This window comes from Drosophila innubila, assembly GCF_004354385.1.
Source record: "Drosophila innubila isolate TH190305 chromosome 2L unlocalized genomic scaffold, UK_Dinn_1.0 4_B_2L, whole genome shotgun sequence".
In the NCBI taxonomy this organism is placed as follows: Eukaryota; Metazoa; Arthropoda; class Insecta; order Diptera; family Drosophilidae; genus Drosophila; species Drosophila innubila.
Window position 1 is genome coordinate 18,970,354 of NW_022995372.1, and position 20,973 is coordinate 18,991,326.

Below are 20,973 nucleotides of genomic sequence, written 5' to 3' on the forward strand. Positions count from 1 at the left end.
CCTATGTTGGATTCAACTGCATACGAGTACATGTATACGAATATTATTTAAGTATTTATCTGTTTATTCACTATATGGGTCATCAAAATTGGTTATAAAATAAAACTACCCAAATTGCAAGTATAGAAAAGTATTAGCATGTTACAGGTTCAGAATAAAAAAAATTGCATTTATAAATTAGTAACTATTGTTTAACTCATAATCTCAATAATAAATGTTGAATACAATTTGGAATGTGTTATAATTTGAAATTTTATTTACATTTAATAAATTTTCTTAAATAATAAAATATGTCTATTTTATATAATTTGTTTTTATATTTAAGTAATTTTAAAAACAAACCTAATAGACCCCTGTACTTTTTTTAAGTACGGGGTCTAAAAATAAAGTGAATAGCTTATATGTGAAAATCAGTTTGCCTATATTTTGAATAAATTTTACATTTAAAATAACTTTAATGTAACCGTGGTAATTAATTAGGTTGTTATAATATTTATTTAAAATTGTGTTTGTTTTGTTTTTAATAATTAAAAATATAAGAATACTATAGAAATAATCGAAATAAATTGTAATTACATTAGTTCAATAAAAATGAAAATAATAATAGGAAATGCTTTATTAGTACTTCATAGTTAACATATTACATTTTATAAAAATTAATTATGATTCTATGTAATACAAAATAATAAAAAGATTTCAATCAAATTGCCAGTGAACTTTAATTGATGAGGTTAAATTGTAACTAAGATGTTTTATTGACTTCATAGAGACATGCATGTGAGAATGAACCTGTCCTCGGTTGAAATAATACACGTTGAATGTTTAATTTAAATTGATTCATGATGCATGTGTCAGGCTATTTACGAGTGTGTTTCGAGTTTGTGACTGAATGTTTACGCAGCTTGCTTGGGGATTCTATGTGACTCATAAATAGAGTAACTGAGTAGGAAGAAACTTACAGAGGAATCGCATTGCGTGGGCAACTCATTTGGAACAGCTGCAACTGCCACAGTCAGAGTCAGAGTCAGAGACAGAGAAAGAGACAGATACAGAGCCACGTGCATAGCTCATTAACACCTGCCCCTAAAAATGTGACCAGATGAGCAGCATTGCCGTCATCAGAAAGATAAGGTGCCTGACCAATGTGCAACGTGGCAGAGTGGAGCGGAGCTTCCGCTGAAGCTTGCATCATTGGGAAGAGGGAAGGGGGCCATAATTACTTGGCATTTCAAGCTCCAAGCTCCATTTGCGCTTCCCGTCCAAGGGTGCAGTAAATTGGCTACCCCCGACCACCTGAAATGGGTATTATTAATTGCAGCTTTGATTTATCTAAGAAACAGTCGCATCCCCAGCTCCCTGATAAACCCCATGTGGGCTGGACAACCCTTGGGGATGGCATTTTCCATAACGTTAAACTCGCAAATGTTTAATTGTGGAAATGAGAAATATGCGGAAGCGTTGACGATTCCGCTCCAGCAACGCTGCAGCGTCGGCTGCACTTGTCGCATCACTTGATGCCAGGCCCGTGCCTCATACCCCATGCCACATGCCAAATGCCACATGCCCATACCCCTTATTCGTGCCCATTCCCGTTAGCACATCCGTGCCCCCGCTTGCAGCATGTCAGTGGCATTGTGGCTGTGTCTAGCCATAAGCATCTGTAGCTGTCTGTTACAGTCCCGTTGCTTCCATCTTTGCCCCTGCCCCTACTTACTAAATGACACAAAAATATGGGCTTAACCGGAAACGGATGTATTATCTGCGCTAACTGCGCTGCCTCAGTGCCATTCTACTGCTCAGTCTCGGGCTGAAGCTCGAGTTCGGGTCGTGGAACTAATAGAATATCATAAATTGTACAGACAGCAACCTGCTAGAACCTCTGCCAAGCTCTTCTCTCCTCTCTCTATCTCTATCTCTCTGTCTCTTGACTTCTCTACTGACCCACGCCTGAAGCTGACGGTTCTGCTCATCTGTATCTATTACACATACACATGTGTTCTTGTATCTGTGTTGTGCACCTCGTTCGTTACGCTTCCATGAGCTTTTTGGGCTGTGCTTTTTGCGGCTCGAACCGTTTCATGTTTGCATGCAAAATCGACCCCGCCCTTCCCCCCTTCAATCAGCGAACTTGTTGTGTGTTGCATGTGTGTCATGTGGCCAGTTTGGGCAGTGGCAACCAACTCCCTTCCACGCGATGCTGCCTGCTCCACTGCATTCGCTTGCATGTCGTGTCGTTGTCAAAGCGCTTTCACTTTTCCCAAAGTTTCATAAATTCTCACCGTACATCGACCTGATCTGAGAGATATGTTATTGTATTTTAATCAAGAACTAACATTTGGAAAAATATTTTATAAGTTTAAAATATGACTACAATGCACAAGATTTAAATCATCAGGCGAAGTCTGATTTACACAGAAAAAAATAATATTATTTATTAATTTTTTTATTTATTTTATTTATTTTTTAAAAGATAAATCAATTAGAAAGAGAAGGAATGGCATAATTAACCATTGATACGGTAAGCCGAATAATAAATCTAACAATTTGATTGAAAAGTCTTGGGTCCAACACCAAACCTGATGGTTTTGGGGTGGCATACTCGTAAAACTACAAGTACTACTACACTTTTAAATAATTTAGGAGCAGCAGCTGCTTCTCCCTGCACAAAAGTTTTTGCCTAGCTGTCTGCTGTAAAGTTGAAAAGTATTTGCATGTGTTTAGAGGGATCAAGGATAAGCGCAGCCAACAGATTGAGTCATTTTCAAGACAATGCTGCCTGTGAAAGTGATCGTGATTCATACGGATGGAGTCCGCAGATGCGGAGTATCTCAAAGATACTTTTTATCCTTTGCGCGGCATTCAAGCGATCAGCCAAAATAACAACAAACATTGTCGGAGCAAAGGGGAGAGAAAGAAGCCTTGTCCTTATTATCGCTGCATCCTTTTGTGGCTGTTTTGTTAGCTTTGATCGCTGCTACTTAGCATTTTCCTATTCCACCTTTTGTTGTTGTTGATTTCTGCATGCCTGACTGCATTTTCTTGCTCATTGTGACGTCGCGACGCGACGTGGCAAACGAGGGCAGAGCTGCACAATGGAATTCAACCGAAACATTTGGCCAAAAGATACGTTGATAAGCATAGTACTAGATAGGGTTTTTAATACCCTGTATCAATGAATTATGTAAGGGGTGTTACTCTCATAATGGGAACAAGTATGTCCAATAATTTGTATGGATCTTGGCTTTTTCTGTTCGACCAATACTTCAGATTCTTCAGCTTATTACACTCAAAATGCATTTACAATTTCTGTTTTTTTGGGAACTAGTCGTAAATCTGACAATATTTTGGCATACATACATTAGAAGATATATTCTTGCATGCGTGTATTTTTATAAAAATAACCAAACAAATATTTATAGTTATTTCTTGCCTGCCTCTAACAAAGCTTGCACACAGTAAATCTATCCAAAATAAAAGGCAATACATAAATATGAAAGCGATTAGGAAGGCACTTTGGTTTACATGTCATTTGCTTCAACTTAAACAAAAATTAATTACCAATTTCAATAAAGTTGCACAAAATTCGTTAGTTTAATTAGGAAGAAAATGCATCCTCGGATAGATCAGTATCGGCATTACCAACAACAGCCACAGCAGCAACAACAGCAACAGACACCACAACGGATCCTGTATCTGACACGGAGACCCGAGCAGAGACCAGAACCGGAACAGGAGCGCATCGTAGTTATAATCGATGATGCAACGTTGAAATTATTTGTGCGAAGAGTTTATTTATATGCGGTCATATTCATATTGGTTACATCGATGACCTGGCTGCTGGTCGCGTGGACCAATTTTGCATTTGATAAAGCAGTTCCCGTGCCGTACTTTGTGTGGATCTTGTTGTCATTCCTTTTGCTGATGATAATGAATTGCGTTCCGCAAACGCGATACATTTTTCCCATCAATTGGGTGATGACGATCTCTATAGTGATATTATTAATCCTTGCAGGGGCTTGTTTAGTACAAATATTTCCGGTTCTCATCCTGTTTGCGAGTCTTGTAGTCTCAGTTGCGATAGTTGGGATATTATATGCATGTGGTGCAATGTGCCCACAAAAACTACTGCCTGGAGTCCTTTGTACTGCGTGTCTATCTTGTATTTTGATCATAAATATGTTTGTATTCCTCATACTGATCATCTTCCTAAGGAATCCTATCATTGGTCTAGTGTTTGCCATATCACTGTTTTGTTTGCTTACTGTAATGATGCCTTTCCATGCACAGTATATTCATGGCCGTCTTGAGATTGTGCCTCTGCTGGATGTGCTGCACTGTGCCCTGTCCATCCACATTTACTTTGTACTTACATTATTTGCCATTAACTATTTGTACTTTTACCTTACATACAAATAATATTAAATTCTTAAAAAAAAATTATATGAAACAAGTTTATTGTCCCCATATTGCCATCGTCATAAATATCGTTATACTTATATAAATTGATATTTTTAGATAACTCAAAAAAACTCGCAGATTGTCTGTCTAGTACTTTCTTGTACAAAGCGAAATACTATATTATATTATAAATTTTGTTAAAAAAAGAACTCAGTAAAAGTATCATATCTTCGGCATAATAAATATAACATTTCTTTCTTTTAAATCATTTCATCATTTTTGATGTTAAATATATTAAAAAATTTACTTTGTTTTAAATGCCATTGACATTACCCAATACAAATATTAATTAACAATTTGAATAGAGTTTCACGAAATTCGATAGTTTTATTAGGAGAAAAAATGCATCCCCCGCTAGAACAATACCAGCATTACCAACAACAACCACAGCAGCAGCAGTTGCAGCAACAACAAGCACAACAACAACATCAGTCACCAGAATTGATCTTGTATACGATCCGGATACCAGAGTCGAGACCGGAACCGGAACAGGATCGAATCGTAGTTGTTATCGATAAAGCAACGCTCCGATTATTTGTGCTAAAGGTTTATATATACGCGGCGATATTTATTTTGGTCGCATCGACAACATGGCTGGTAATCTCTGGCATCAAATTTAACTTCTATGAAGCAGTTCCCGTGCCGGTAGCCTGGTGGTTCGTGTTTGCATTAGTTTTTCGGATGATCATGAGTTTCATTCCGCGATCGCGCTACATGTTTCCCATCAATTGGCTGATGACTATCTGTATAGTGATTTTGACAAGTTTCACAGGCGCTTCTTTTGTGCATTTGTTTCCCTTTCTCCTCGTTTTAGCGAGTCTTGCAGGCTCCCTTGCGATAATTGGGATATTTTATGCCATTGGTTCTCTGTGTCCACAAAAACTGCTGCCTGGACTAATTTCAATCACAGTTACATCTTGTATCTGTGTTATAATTAACATTGTGCTCTTCATACTGAGTTACTTCCTGAACATTGTCATTATTGGCCTGGTGTGTGGCATTACGATATTCTGTTGGCTTGTCGTGTCGATGTCTTTCGATGCCCAGGAGCTTCATGGTCGTCTGGAATCTGTGCCCCTGTTGGATGTGCTGCACTGTGCTCTGACCATCTTCATTCACTTTACACTAATACCAGCTGCCACCTGTCTTATCTACTTGTACCATAAATACCGCTGATACTTCGGAAGTATAAATTATTAATAAGTTTTTTGATTTATTGTCGTTTACAGTTTCATACTTTGTTCAGCTTGTTATTTCAGTTCCATTAATTTATTGGTTTCCATTAGTTAATTTTTAGTATTTTCTGAGTCTTTCCTCAGCTAAGCCTTGAATTTAACTGTCAAATTATTTAAGTCTCTGGCATATTAAAATATGAATCCAATTGAACCAGAAATCTATGGCATCCCACCCGACCTGACCATACAGCACGGAGTCCGCATCTACGCATTGAGTGTGATCTTTGCCATCGTTGCCATCTTTCAATGGGTCTTTGTTGGATATTTATCGGACTGGAGCAAGCATCGAATGCCACCAGTACGGTATGGGTATTGGCTAGTCGGTTCTTTCTTTGGAATCTCTGTTCTATCCTGTACGGCACTTGGTCGCAAGTTTCCCTGCAATATATTTCTCATTGCGATCATTGTCGAGAGCTCAACACTGTACATTGCCGTAGAACAGCAGAATACCAGGGGAATATTGGTTAATATCTATGCGTGCCTCATTGTGATATCCGTGGTGGTTGCCTCTATCATCTACGGTGCGTACTTCCCAATGCGGTTAGTTCCCGGCGATTTGCTGCTCAGTGTCCTGGTTGCTTTGGGAAATATCATGTTGTTGGTCTTTTTTTTAAACGCCTACATATTCGAGTCCCCCTCCGTGTTTATAGTTGTACGCAATTATTTTGCGTTTGTCGCTGTAACTATGATCATGTATACGGCAACGATTATACATGATCGACAGTTTTATGTGCCGAAGAACGAGTATCTATTTCTCAGTGTTTTATTATTCTTCGGTCACATGATATTGCACGAGAGAATCCTTGCTTTATCTCTAAAAGAGGCCAATCGTGTGGATTGTAACGCTTTTATATAATCAGAATAATATGGAGTAGACTTATTTGTGAAAGAATTTAGTAATAAACAGATATTGTATCTTGGTATGCCTACCAACCGTTTTATTCGAATTTTGGCTAAGATCGGGGATGGAATGGAATTACAAATTTATTTAATTATTTATTACGGTTTAGCAGTGTGTGTCTTGTGCTTAAAATTTTCATTAAATATTGCGGATTCCACCTTGGCTGGAGTTGTGACTTCATGTCCACCACATAGATATTGCGGCTTCTTGAAATTTCCAATAACGTAAATCATGCCAACAACAAAGATGCATATAAAGTCCACAAAGAGCAGCAGCCCCATAAGGAAATAGTCATCGTGATAGAGACGCGATTGTCCATTGTGAACCACCATCGAGTGAAATATAACTACACCCAAAATAGCGTATACAACAATAAAATTACTGACCATTAAAACCATAGGTGTTTCCAGGGTTATGTGAAAATAGATCATCATCGATATGGACATAAAACTGAAGAAAAATGTGGTGACTGCACAGAAAGGATTTACCTCGATACTCTTCTGAAGAATGGCACCCATTATAATCAAACACATGAATACAAAAAGTGTACTCAGTGTTAGAGATATTAAAAGTCTGAGACTCGATTTCATACTCAATGTGCCGGCACCCAAAATTAAAAGCTCCGCTGTGATCAGCATGAATACGTAGTTGTAAGGATACACATGGCGTAGTGAGGGAACCGAATGGAATATGGTAACAAATAAGAAGCCCATCATCATGAATGATGTACTATATCCAGATAGATCGACACGTATGTAGGCCACAACAAAGTACCACTGAAACACCGCCGTCAATATAAAGATGCAGGTTAGCGTATATGTCTTCTTGATGACGATGGCGGATGTCGCCAAATCCAAGTCGTTCAAATCTGACATCTTGTAGAGAAACCATTTTCACAATTATATAGACTTTTTCTGAATGACATACTTTTGAATTTTACTTGAGAGCCTTAAAGCATTTGTTTTTATTAAAGATTAAAGCCCGTGATTTTCATGTCCAGTTATGATCTTAGCTAACTGCAACATAAAGAAATTAATGTCAAATTCAAAAATATCTGTCAGTTTATATTATTTATTTATTTACATTCATTTATATATATATTTTTTTTAATTTGAACATCCTAGCGCTACAAGTTTAACAGAACTATGAAAATATGAACTAAGGTCTTAAAATATTTCAACAACAATGATACTTTTATTGCTTAAATGATAGGTAAAAAATGCATTTAATAAATTTAGATCTTTAAGAAGCTGTCTCATATATATGAGTTTTTGTCCAAATACAAATTTTTAAAGAGTTTGCATTTCTAGCTTCATTTTCATAACTTTATTTGGATATACGAATTTTAAATCAGAATTTATCAGATCCTTGAACATCGTCCTGAAAGAACATAGCAGCCAGCAGAAAAAGGCAAATAAAGTCCACACAAAAGAGCAATCCCATCAGTATAAAATCGTCCTCAAACAAATGCAATTGTCCACTTTTTACTACCATCGAGTGATAGATGATCATCGCTGAAATTGTATTAAAGACGATAAAGTATCCCGTTTTTAGAACAAGAGCTGTATTCACAGCCAAGTGCATATAGAGCATTATCGCACTTATCATCATGCAGAGAAAGAATGAAGTTAGAAAGCAAAAGGGATTCGCATCCATATTCTCTTGCAAAATAATGCCGATTAGAATCATTAGTAGTAGATAAAATGCACTCGCCGCAATTACTGATAACAACACTTCACGCTCCAGATTGGCACACATTAATCCTGCTCCGAGAATCATCATCTCCAGTGTGGCAATCACAAAGATAAGATTGAAGGGAAATCCGTGACGCAATGATGGCCAAGTATGAAATATAGTGACCATTAGGAAGGCAATCATCATCATTGGAGTACTCCACCTGATGAAGTCATTATGAAAATAGGACTGTACAGCATACCATTGAACGATGGCTATCATGATGAAGCAACCCGTCAGGATATACGTGTTCTTCGTGATGTTGACAGGGGGATTTGCGGAAAGCAGATATAAGTCTCTAGTCGGAAACATGTTCTTAACACAATTTTTTTTTTATTATTTAATCTGTATTCTGGACTATATTGTTTCTCTCAGTATTTATTCAATATATTCCTTATGACAGACAATTCAAGCGCGTGTTTCACGATTTTGCCAGGCATGTGCGAGTCTCACACAATGCAAATCCAAGTGGTATAAATATAAATTATTGTTGTAGATGTGGGATTGTCTGGACTTTTGTTTACACTTGGAGCGATTCAGTTGAAACAAGTCAATGAAAGTTGCTTACTAGAACAAAAGCTAGCATACCCGTATTATGATACTGGACAAAGCTGTCAATCAAATTGAAGATTATCGAATTAGTTAATACAAAAAAAAAAATGGTTACAAATTCTTTAAAAATATTTAAAAAGTTTCCAAGCAAATTCTCTACGTTATCTTAAATAATTATAAATAAATGTTAAATAAATGAAATTAAATAAATACTTATAATTCGACAAAATTTTTTTAAAATCGACAAGAGGCTTTAATTTGCACATCTGCTACATCTGGAACATATATAACTACTTTTGACTATTTAAGCTGTGCAAACAGGTAAAAACGTTTCCTGGATACTTATTTTTAGACCTTGCTATTTACATTTCATACTTTGTGGTCTTATGCAACTTAACGTTGGGGAATTTTTTAAGATAAAAAAAATAAGTATATTAAGGAAACGGAATCACAGAATGATTCAAAATGTTCGAAGGAGGCATCTGTATAAAGTGTAAAATAGAATATAAGTGAGAATAAATTTAATAATATTTTGTAGCTAATTATATTTAATAATTTTAGTCAGGGAATAATAACGGATTCAGAAGCAAAACCGCTAACATCTTAAGAGTGTAAATAATCATAACATAAAATTATTAATAAATATTTAACAGTCTTGATCAATGCTTGGATATCTACTGTCATTAATTTTAACCTATTTAAAGTGCATTCATCTCTGCATATTTGATAGAAGACTCGGGCATTGATTTAAACTGGATTCAAAAAAAAGTAACTAGAGTACTTATGAAATTTACATAATGAATCTCTTGCCTCAATTGGGCGCCGATTTAAGCCGGCGTAACTGAATCCAGAACTGCTATCAAAATGGGAACAGGAACAGGATTAATAGGCTTGGCCATGGGCGCTCGCCGCTGTCCAAGACAAACAAAGCGGCAGCTGCGCAAAACAAAGGAGATGACAAGGCGTCCGCGAGGCTCTGAACAATGAGCTGATGGCATTAGCAGCGCCTGCGCGATTCCGATCCCGATTCCGATCCTCATACCGATCCACTTAAAGTCCAAGCGAGGCGAATAACGAAAATACATTTAGAACAATACAGAAAACTCGTTATGAGTCACACAAATCTCAAACTACGCTAAGATTGTCCAAGTGAATCTCTCTGTGTGTCTTTGTATAGCTATTTAGGGAGTTTCTTCAATCAAAGCTGAGCAACCCCCAACCCCATACCCTTTACTTATACCTATACCTATACCTATACCTTTGCCAAGCGTCGCGGTCAGTCGCGAAAACAATCAGCGGGCATTATGTTGATTATGACGAGGATGAGAACACCTATGACTATGATTATGAGAGGGAGAGGGAGAGAGATATATGTAGTGAGAGAGGCAGAGGGCTTATCGTCGCATCTGGAGTGCACCCAGTTACATTTGGAAAAATCTTGCACGAAAATCGTGGGAAATTTCCCAAAAGCGCATATCGAATGCAATTAAACGGCCGCGATTCGCGGTGGTTGCTTAGACGCCACGCACTTGGCACCACACGGCAAACACCACCACCACTACCATTAACAGTGAAATTACCATAGGGGTGGAAAACTTGGCCATCATCAACAACATCATAAAGCGAAAGCTGTGCTATTTTCTACAATTTTCACCCCAAAAAAATACAAAAAAAAAAAAGAAAACTGTCGACCAACTTAAATTTCCGCTTGTTGCGCGGTCAGCAAAACGAATAAATTCGTGATTTACCTTTCCGGTGACAAAATGCGGAAGTGTTGCAACTCGACTCTGGCGAGGACTGCGTAACGACTTTGCGTGGTATCTCGTAGGTAGGCGTAGGTAAACGTGGGAAAGTTTGGCTGCCAACAGGCGGCAACAATCGCTGGCATTCGCTTAATGAAATGCAACAAAATGTGTCACTCATTTGATCATTGTTTCGATAAAAATACTTGGACTTTTTCCTTATCGCCGAGGGTGGTGGAATGCTGAACACTCAGCTAGACCAGATATAAGTTGGCTTGGACTTCAGTCCCTCACACCACAATCTAAACAGTCTGACTCAGATTCAAATTTCTGAATGAAAAGATTAAAGCTAAACAGTATTTCATTAGTAAACTTCAAAGGGTATTCTATAACAACTAGACTAATATGAGTCAAATTATTATTTAACTTATTTATTATTAAAATCTAAGCATTGATCCATTTATTTATTTTAATAAAAAATGTCACAATTTGCATATCTATTTTGTTTATGCTATGATTATTAGCAAATACTTGTATTGCAATTAGACCTTCATTAAATTACAATATTTATGAAACAGTGGCTTACAATATTAAGTATGAAAATTAAGAATATCTCCAACCTCACTTTCAATGATCAGCAGTAAGTCTGAACATTTCCTATTTCAACATAACTTTTAAATTTGTCTATTATTATAAATGAATAGTTTAATATACAATTTGAGGTTCAAGTAACTGAATTTTATGACAATAGATTGATACTGAGTTTCTTTTTTTTCTCTCTTTCCATAATTAAATATGTGTAACTCTTTTGCAAGTGGTCTTACTTGATATATATATTCTCATACACATACAAGTATAACCAAGATATTAATATCTGCACAGACATTAGTCAGAGTTGAATTTCAAAGATTCATTTCAATGTGAGATGCCAAGTTACAGCTGCGTTAGCAACAAAGCCTTGGACATTCTTACAATGCTGACAAACTGCCAAAAGGGGATGAGGAATACGAGGGATACAGCTTATAAATCCGTGTCCGCCAATAGCAACTGCTTAAGCATCATCAGCATATCATCGACAAGGCTCTCTGGTTAATGCGAAATAATTACAACTTGTTCGCACATCATTCATGAAGGCTCAAAAAAAGTATCTGTCAGCACGCTGTCTGTTCTTCCCCTCTTTGTCACCGCTTTGGAACGAGTCTCGCTTTCAGTTGTTTGCCAAATGACGAATGTGGCCGCTGATGATGACGAAAACTTGAAAAAAAAAAAAAGAAAAACCGAAAATAAAAGAAGGCGACACTTGCTTCATTTATTTGTGTTTTGCAGCAGTGGGCGCGTCGGCAAATTTTCAAAGTCGGCATCATTAACACCAATGCGCCATTTTGGGTTGCCTCCAACTCGTTGGAGTCGATGGTGTCGATGGTGTCGATGAGACGATGAGACGATGAGTCGATGGCTGGCTCGATGAGTCGTGATGGTGATTGATGTAACTTTGAGGCAGCCGCAATCAACCATTGCCATTTCCAAGTCGAGTGAGTTAACCAAATTGGTAGAGCAAAGCCAACTGGTACCAGCTGCTACCCTCTAAACAGCCCAAGGGCTGTAGCTACCGTAGCTCGTCATTGGTTGTTGTTTTAGTGTCGTTCGTCTATGCTAATTTGTTATTTTAAACATGTTTGTTTGCTTTTCCAATGAAAATATTGACAAAAACGTAAATGGCAGAATATGCCCGAAACGAAAGAAAGAAACTGCAGAGCGCAATGTCTGACACCTGAGGCCAAAAGATACTCTTAGGGGTAACGGGAAAATAAACAAGCAAGCCAATTAACGCAAAAGATACAATTTGAATTTGTAATGAATATCGTATACAGTTTTTCGAGTATTTTGGCAACTCGCTGGGGAAAATTAATAAACTAATATTTCAAAGAAATTCAAAAATTTGAAATAGCTGACAAAGATTATCAAATGTCTCTTAATAGTCTTAAAGCAGCTTGTACAAATGGAAATTATCTACAAAATTAAATTTCTTATATTTAAAGAATACAGTGTTATATCTGAACTTTACCTTAAACTACCCTTAACCCAATAACTGTGACATTTATAAGTCGAATTCCACATTAAACGAATAATAGATCTATGATTGTCCTTTGAAGTGCTTTGCTCTCAGGCACTTACAACTTTTTGGCCAACCTCATTATTCACTTTCTTTGTAGTTTCAAGTAATTTCATGAACTTTGCAGCCCTTTGGTAGCCCACGGGAGGTCCAGTTAAGAGAAAAGTAACTATCCCAACATGCGTATACCTAAAGAGAACAAGTTTTTACCCCAATAAGCTATAACTCAACACACTAATTATGAATTATGAAACAAAAGGGTAAAGAGAAAAATACAAACCAAACCAATTGCACATTGACTTCAGCACTTCTGGGCTAGCCTTATAATCGAGTTAGAGATTTTTGGGCCAAAGGCAAAACCGGACTACAACTGGACAGGATTGGGATTGAGATTGGGTCGAAAACTAAACTAACTGGTTGCTTGCACAAATATTAAATTACCACAAATTTGTCGGCGCAGCATTAATGCAATAATTAAAATCAAGTTGCCAAGAACTAGATCAGAAGTCAGAGAAACCCCAGTCAGGGCAGAAAACAGAAACCCAAACCGAGCCGGGCCGAACCACCAATCTAAAAAGACCCTAACAGACATGAGACCTCAGACAACGACGGCTTCCGTTGAAAGTCATGTAACTTATTTCTTGTTACGCTTGAGAAATTTTTACAGTTGACATTGAAACTGAAGTTGCAATTGTAACTCAAAACTAACCCAAAATAGGTTTCGGAAGCTGCGGTCGGCACCCCGAAACAGTTGGCAGTTGGACGCCCCTTTTTCCAACCGTTGCAGGCCTCAGGCGAGATTTTTGTTTTACTTCACGACATATTCGAAATGTGTTTCCAATTTGTACGCACTCTGTATATCTATGTATATCCCTATCACAGTGGAGTGGCACTCGTGAGAGAATTCAGTTGACTCAACCGCAAGTCGAATGCGGTGACATCCTTTTAATGCGACACCACCTCAGCAGGCGTCCCCCTGCCCATCCCTGTCTCCCTGTCTCCTGTCTCACTGTGCCTCTGTCTCTGCGCCTGGACCACCCCTCGCCCTGATTGTGGATTTTAATTATGCTTGACAATGGTTACGGAATTGATTTTCGATATTTGATCATTCGCTGCGGTTAGTTAACGCTCTTTAGCCACCAAAAGCGACAGACTGAGTAGTGACAGATAGAGAGAGGGAGAATAAGTCAGAGGAGGAAAGGGCAATACAACCGCAAAGGGAGAAATGCACACGACTACATCCATATGAAATTACAACGATCCAAAACACTTGAGTTGCATTTCCGCATCTAAATGTGATAATGGGGCAGCCCTTCAGCCCTTCAGCCCTTCAGCCCGTCAGGCCGACCGACCCGAACTTCGAGGCGTCAGAAGGTAGGTGACATTGCAACCGAGGTGTGGCAAGTCTTGGCCCTTATTAGCTGCCAACTAATTTGCATAACTGTGAGAGTTCCAAACTGACATTGGAGACAGCTCGCTTGGTTTAATAATTTATGAGTGAGACCCTGAAGGACAACCCTAAGGTAACTGTCTTTCGAAACTGCAATCACTATATTACATTATTGACAGATTTCAGCTTTTTCGACTTAATACAACTTTTAAATTACGCCAATGGTATTCAAATGATAATTACATAAATTATTGAAAATTTTTCGTTGTAAAGTTACTTATTGTTCAAAATACCTACTGTAGCTTACGCCCAAGATCTTAAAAGCAGCTAACAGCTTTGGCTAAAGCCGTAGATTCAGTTGGTACTTAGTACTAGTTTAATGCTGCCCAAATGTCTGGCCTGAATGGTAAATATGCAGCTCCTACTAGTCTCTCAGTCGGATAGTCTCTTCGCCTGTTAGTCTGACGTTGAGGTTGAGGCTTAGTACAATTCGTGGAAAATTTTACAGCCGTCACACAGTCTAAGATCTTCCACTTGACCGGCCATAAAACAGGTAACCGGACAAATTTTCCCCTACCTGTTTTGTTGGCCAAGTGCGTTGAAAGGGGCTGCGTCCATGAAACGCCTAAAACTAATTGAGACCGCCCTCATTGAATAATTTCAGAAATTTTTCTTTTTGTTTTGTAGCACAGATTTTTTCTGAATTTCTGATTTTTTTTTTGTGATCTCCGCAGACAGAACGGTGCCTGGCAGGGACTGTGCGTAATGATGATGTATGGGTAATTTGAATGATTAATGGAGTGCGCTTTGTGTCAGTGTTCCGGTTGGTCAGAGCCGAGGGGCATTCTCTCAGTCTCAGTGTCAGTGTTAATGTTAGTGTGTGGCGTGCGATAAAAGGATATCGTCGTGGCCATAGATCTGAAATTTAATTAAAATATTTTTATGGTAGCCCAACAATAAAAGGTGTGTAAAAGTATTTATTAAGGCATGTGAAGGGAAGGAGAACAGTAAAGCAAAGACAAATGACGAAATTGTAAGGCTAAGATGCATAGGGAAAAGAGTAAAGAGGGCGTTAAGGTAAATTAAATGGAAAAGAGTCTAGAAATTCACAGAATAGGAAAAGCACAGTTCTTATTGATGCGCAAGAAATTGACATCAGAGTGTATTGAAGATAAATTAAATAGTTTCAATAAACTATAGAAAACGGAAAGTGTATTCAACTGTCAGCAAGGCAAGCAATTCTTGCAAATGAAAAGCTGGTTAACAATTTTAAAGGCTTGCAGATAACATGTATATTACCCGAGAGTGCCATGGCCTCGAACTGTCATAATCGTTATCAACTATCTGAACATCTGAACGAACCTGGCTTCAATGCGACCGGTCGACCAATAAGGCGCCACATCCTTTGCTGGCCATAATCAGCACACAATCAGCCAACGGATGAACGAGCGCCAACGCAGCGGATGGCAAAAATTAACTTTTTTAATGAATTACGTAAAATGCAAACATTCAGACAGAGAGAGAGAGAGAGAGAGAGAGAGCCAACTGAAAGAGAAAGGCATATACATATATATATATATATATATATATCGTAAATGTTACATGACGCAAAACGCATTATGTCATATCGCTGATTGAACCAACCAACCGAGCCAAACGAATATTGGCGAAATGTTGGCCTAGAACAAAAGGCCAGTCCAGTCCCGGCCCGGTTCAGTTCGGTCGGTCGAGGCCCGTCCCGATCAGGGCTAGAAGCTGCTGCGAGTCGGAGTCCAGTGTCTGGTGGTCATTAAAATTTTATATTTTAATTTGATTTTCCTGCCCGGGCCAAGAGTACGAGTGCATGGCAATAATAATCATCATGTAACGAGTTTGAACTCTGCGCGCGCGACTCGCTAAGCGGATCGGGAAAGGGCCAAAGGCCCAAAAGGGCAGAAGGGCGTTAAAATTGCCAAGTCTGTTAGCTGTTTAGCCGATTATTGTGTACAATTTAATACCCCGTCTATCTATTCGTTGAGCCTAAGCCGTGATTGAGTTTGAATAGATATTGCTCCCACCCCAGTCTCAGAGATGATTCAAAGACGCTGTCGTGTCGTTTTCATTTCGCAATTCTACAATTTTTAATGCAATGGTGAGAAATCTTTTGAGCTGAAGCTGCAAATGCAACTGCGTACATCAATCAATTGTATCTGGATGCGAGAGAGATGCAACGTCTTTGTATCTTTGTGTATCTGCGGTGTGTCATTGAGGATGTCATCTTCAACTCCTTTTCGACAACATGTGCGGATTTATTCGAGTATTTCTTTCACTTGCTCGGTATGAATGCGCGGCTTATTCGATTATTGTACGGCCGCTTTCATTTCCTTTCATCGCAATGATTGAGCGCGAGTTATCATTCATGATTTAGGCGCTTCGCTGACACAAAGAAGGTCACCGCTGGACGAAAATGAGAACGTGAATGAGGATGAGTGCAAGCGGCTTAAACCTCTCCAAATGCCGCCTGCTGACGGATGTGCGAAGATAATTGTCAAGGCGGGCAGTCGACCTGGAGTTGAGCCTGATACTCGCAATTATGAGTCTCCCTTTTCATATTTTCTATTTCATATTTTTTAATTAAATGAAGAAAAATAAGTGAATTGACAATATTGCTGAGGCTTCTTTCTATTGAACTCTACGAGTATGTGAAGTTGCTTTTTTAAATAAATTTTCACATGGGATCAATATGGCAGCTGTAACTTTTAAAGAGGTTGTCTGTTCGTTTTTTAGTATTTATTAAAAATAAATAATGAGAGTTTCATAAAAAACATAAGTTTAATTAAATTAAAAATTAAATTAATATTAATACGAATAGTTAAATAACGACATTCACAATTTTAATTTAAATTATATATATTTTAAAATATTTCAAATTTAATGTGAGGTAAATAATTAGAATACTTTTTCCTTTAGAGGTTCAACTATTGAAAACATTTATTAAATTTGCATGCAAGTTTTGCTTGACAAAATGGCGGATGGCTGCGAACAAAATGGCGTCAGCAGCATTTGGGGTCCTCTACAAGTACACTGACCCCAACAAATAGCCACACACATATTAATACACATACTTTGGCGTACTCTCAAACATTTATTTATAAATATTTACACATTTTTTTCAGGATAGTTTTGAGCGTTAAAATAAACAATCCGACAACAGTAGTCACAACAACAACACAACGACATCAACAACAGCAACAAATATATATATATATATATGTGTGTCTGTGTGTGTGTTGTTATAAATTATGTTTGCTCAAAATTTATGCTTATACCCAATAAAACTTGGCTCCTATCGAAAGTAACTTCAAACCACATCTTAAGTAACGTAAGAGCAGTTGCTAAACCTGACGTTTTCCATTCTATTATACAGGTGAAACAGCTGAAAGAGGGTAGCATTGCAAGTGGTTTGGCAGGGCTATGTTATGGCTCTGTTAACGCCCATTTCCTTTCAACGCCCATTTTCCAGAACAACGTTGCAGAAGGCTTCTTGTAGAAGGCAGTAGAGCAGGCCTGCGGCGTTCGCTACGAACATAATGCTTCAAAGGCATTGCTTTGGAGTGGATAAGCAGCATTAAAACAATAAATATTGAAATGCATATATATTTGTAACAAATGTGATATATAAATAATAACATAATGAAAATATTTATATTTAAATCTATAAATAGTATATATTCCCCCCAGTGCGTTGTCTCGTCTTGGTTCGGTTTTCTCTATTCCAAAGGCGTCGGCTGGTTTTGCATGTGCATCCACTTTAAGAAATGAAAAAAAATTAATTACTTTAAGAATTAAACTCTGTATTACATAAAATAGTATCTACTCATGACATTTCAATATAAAGTCGAACCACGCATTTTTACGTATTTTTACATACATAAATCATATATTTGACGGCTCCTTAATAAATAAATAAAATATTATAATTAAATATAAATAAATTAATACAAAAATTACTATATTTTTTATACTTACACGATGTAAAGTAATATTTTTTTAAGTTTTCATATTTCACAATCACTTTGCAAACACAGCGCACTCGACGGCTTCTTCTTTTTTTGCGATAGAAAAATTACAAATTATATGAAGATCATCCACAAAAGAATGAAAGAAACAAAAGAAAAACTGTAAAATTGCGCTAATTATGCTATGCCGCTGTTTCGTGGTAGTTAACAGAGTTTATGCCTGTCTTTTGAAGGCGAGGGCGTGGCAAAATACATAGAGCAGCGAACGTTTTGAAAGACCTGGCGTTTAGCCTTCCAAAGTCAACAAATGCAACGTACTCTATTGCAAGGCTTTTTTGAGCTCTTTTAGCACCCTGTCAAGCCATATACTACTCATTTTGCATGAATCATAAGGTTGCCAGAAGGAATTGCTTGGCGGAGCACGTTGCTCCGGGTTTTACTGGGTATGTGCATCAATACATACTTATTTGTATGTACACAGACGCGTGTGTGTTTTGGTCCAATATTAATGCCTCCATAATTAATGAGCGTCCGCCAGGCTCGTGTGTGCAAAATGCATTTGCACCCTCCTATCCCCTAGTTTCCACTCCCCATACTCATCTCCACCTTCTGCATTGCTGCAATTGCCAAAGCCACCAACAAAATTCGCTTTCCCCCCGTTATGCTTTGCTGCAATTTATATTAATAGCTTCGTGGCCTGCCTATGTGTATTTGTGGACGTATATTTGTGTGTGTGTTCATATATTTGTTTGTGTGGATTGTGGCTGACAGCATCTGTCACTTGCCAATGTTCGACGCTCGGCAATCGCCACTGGCCGTTCGCAATGTCAACTGTGCAATGGTTTAAATCACATCAACCCTGACTAATGCCTCAGTCCACAAACATTTGCCCCTTTGTCTCTTTAAAATTATTAAACTCATCTATGGTCAAGAATATTGTTATTAAATATCGGTTAGCTGAATACTGCATTGGTTAATTTAATGATAAGCCTGATCCATAAATGTCACAACTGAAAGAACATAGCTATCTATTTGGTATGTATGGAAGACTTTCAGTTCTAAATAAATCCATATATACATATAGCTGCTGATTATTCTTTTTCCTCGGAAAAATTCCTCGCAAATTTGTAACTGTCAACAAATTTTTCAAAAAGTTTATCTAGTTGAATAAAAGAGTATTACCGCTGTTATATTAAACCTCTGTAAAAAAGAGGAGAATAAAGAGATCAATTTACTTAATTTAAAATACAAGTATTAAAATTCCAATCCGTTTTTAAGTTATAGATACCTGCTTTATATCGGATAATTTATTGAGTCAACAAATATTTCAATACAAACTAATCGGATACTGTGCGTCTCTTTAGATACTCTGTCAACTTATAAGGATAACAATTCTTAATTCTTATCAGTTGCATTGAATCGTTAAGGCATATATATTTGAAAGCAAGTAATATTTTAGAGTACTTTTTATCTATGTGTGATTTCTTAACTATACTAATTAAAAATTTGTTTAAATTGTTTCCCAGACCCATTTCAATTTTCCATGAGACTTCAAAAATTATATAAAAACAAATTTTCGCATGGACATTTTGGTATTCTCAGCATGCAGAGCCTGCGGCAATTTCCCACACCAGGCGCAATCGTAGTTTCAGTCGCATAGACTGGGTTCCAGGACACAGGGACACACAACGCGATGCGATCGGAGCAACTGCAATGTCGCAGACTGCATCCCGGTCATTCCGGGTTCCAACTCCCCTGGGTGCAATTTCTGCAGAAACTGCATAGAGAGAATCGTAAAATCTTTCACACCTTTGGCACCGCATGAGGCCCAGCGACAAAGTCGTCTGATTAATCGCCATATATCGATCAGTTTGGTCCCGGGGCAATTGCAGACAGCCTGGCAGGGCGGCGTTAATGTTGCCAGGACCCGAATGTAGCCCGCTGTTACTGTTACTGGGCCTGGGTCTGGGTATTGGTCTAGGCGAAGCGCACCTGTGCGCATCCTGCGACGTTTCAGTTGTTCACATTAGTCACATGCACAGACTGCGAGTCGTCGGAGGCAACAGGCAACTGGCAGCAGCACAGGAAGGACAACAACGAGGACATTAACGAGCCAGGCAGTTAGACGCCGACGTAGCTGCAGATGATGTAGCACTTTCCATGGTAATTTCATGAACCCAAACTGAAAGTAAGAACGAAAATGGGAGAAGGGTAAAGGGTCTACTAACAGACTGTGGGGTCTGCGGCTGCCCACATCCTGGCATTCTCAAATGACAAATGTTTTTTATGCCCCACCAGGCATTTCGACAGTCATCGCCATTTAAAGACCTCTGTGGTAATATGCCGAATCATCTCGTTAAATTTATTTCATAAAGCTGATTTATGACGTGATCAAGAAAAGTTTGAATCGAATATATCCTTTCCTGTCATATTAAGACACACACTTCGATGATGAGGAGAGTATATTCTTATTTATGTATTACAATTTAATTAAAATATTTTTAAAGTTTTACATAAGTTTAATAAAGCTAGCATATTAAAATTCTTAACAAAATATTTACGTATGTAAGAAATTCAAAATAAGGCGTTACTAATTTATACCAAGGCTGCAAACCGGTTCTGAACCGAACCTCGCTGTACCGGTTCGGTTTGGGTTTTCAAGCAATCCGAACCGGATCATGAACAGAAAAGTTGATGTTGTATACTCCGTGAACCCCAACCTGCACCGAACCGATTTCTTAAATATTAGATTCGGCTCGAAAAAAAAAATAATTGCATGCTTTTCATTAGTGATGTAAAAATACATCAAAGTATCGACAACTCGATTTGATTGAATCGATTTTCATGAAA

The 20,973-nt window shown here is 37.9% G+C and overlaps 4 protein-coding genes across 4 annotated transcripts; 2 read left to right on the forward strand and 2 right to left on the reverse strand.

Annotated features, from left to right (window-relative positions):
• The first annotated feature begins 3,533 nt into the window (after positions 1–3,533).
• LOC117780933 lies at positions 3,534–4,419 on the forward strand. Its single transcript, XM_034617628.1, has one exon. The coding sequence runs from the start codon at positions 3,607–3,609 to the stop codon at positions 4,414–4,416; it is 810 nt and encodes a 269-aa protein (XP_034473519.1). The 5' UTR covers positions 3,534–3,606; the 3' UTR covers positions 4,417–4,419.
• Positions 4,420–5,771: 1,352 nt separating this feature from the next.
• On the forward strand, positions 5,772–6,627 carry LOC117782061. Its single transcript, XM_034618988.1, has one exon. It carries the CDS (start codon positions 5,830–5,832, stop codon positions 6,547–6,549), a length of 720 nt encoding a protein of 239 aa, XP_034474879.1. The 5' UTR covers positions 5,772–5,829; the 3' UTR covers positions 6,550–6,627.
• Positions 6,628–6,692: 65 nt separating this feature from the next.
• Positions 6,693–7,469, reverse strand: LOC117779967. The gene has a single exon (XM_034616325.1). The coding sequence runs from the start codon at positions 7,467–7,469 to the stop codon at positions 6,693–6,695; it is 777 nt and encodes a 258-aa protein (XP_034472216.1).
• Positions 7,470–7,907: 438 nt separating this feature from the next.
• On the reverse strand, positions 7,908–8,659 carry LOC117782062. Its single transcript, XM_034618989.1, has 2 exons — positions 8,196–8,659; positions 7,908–8,108 (listed from the first exon to the last, which is right to left on the reverse strand). The coding sequence occupies exons 1-2, from the start codon at positions 8,638–8,640 to the stop codon at positions 7,945–7,947; spliced, it is 609 nt and encodes a 202-aa protein (XP_034474880.1). The 5' UTR covers positions 8,641–8,659; the 3' UTR covers positions 7,908–7,944.
• Positions 8,660–20,973: the final 12,314 nt, after the last annotated feature.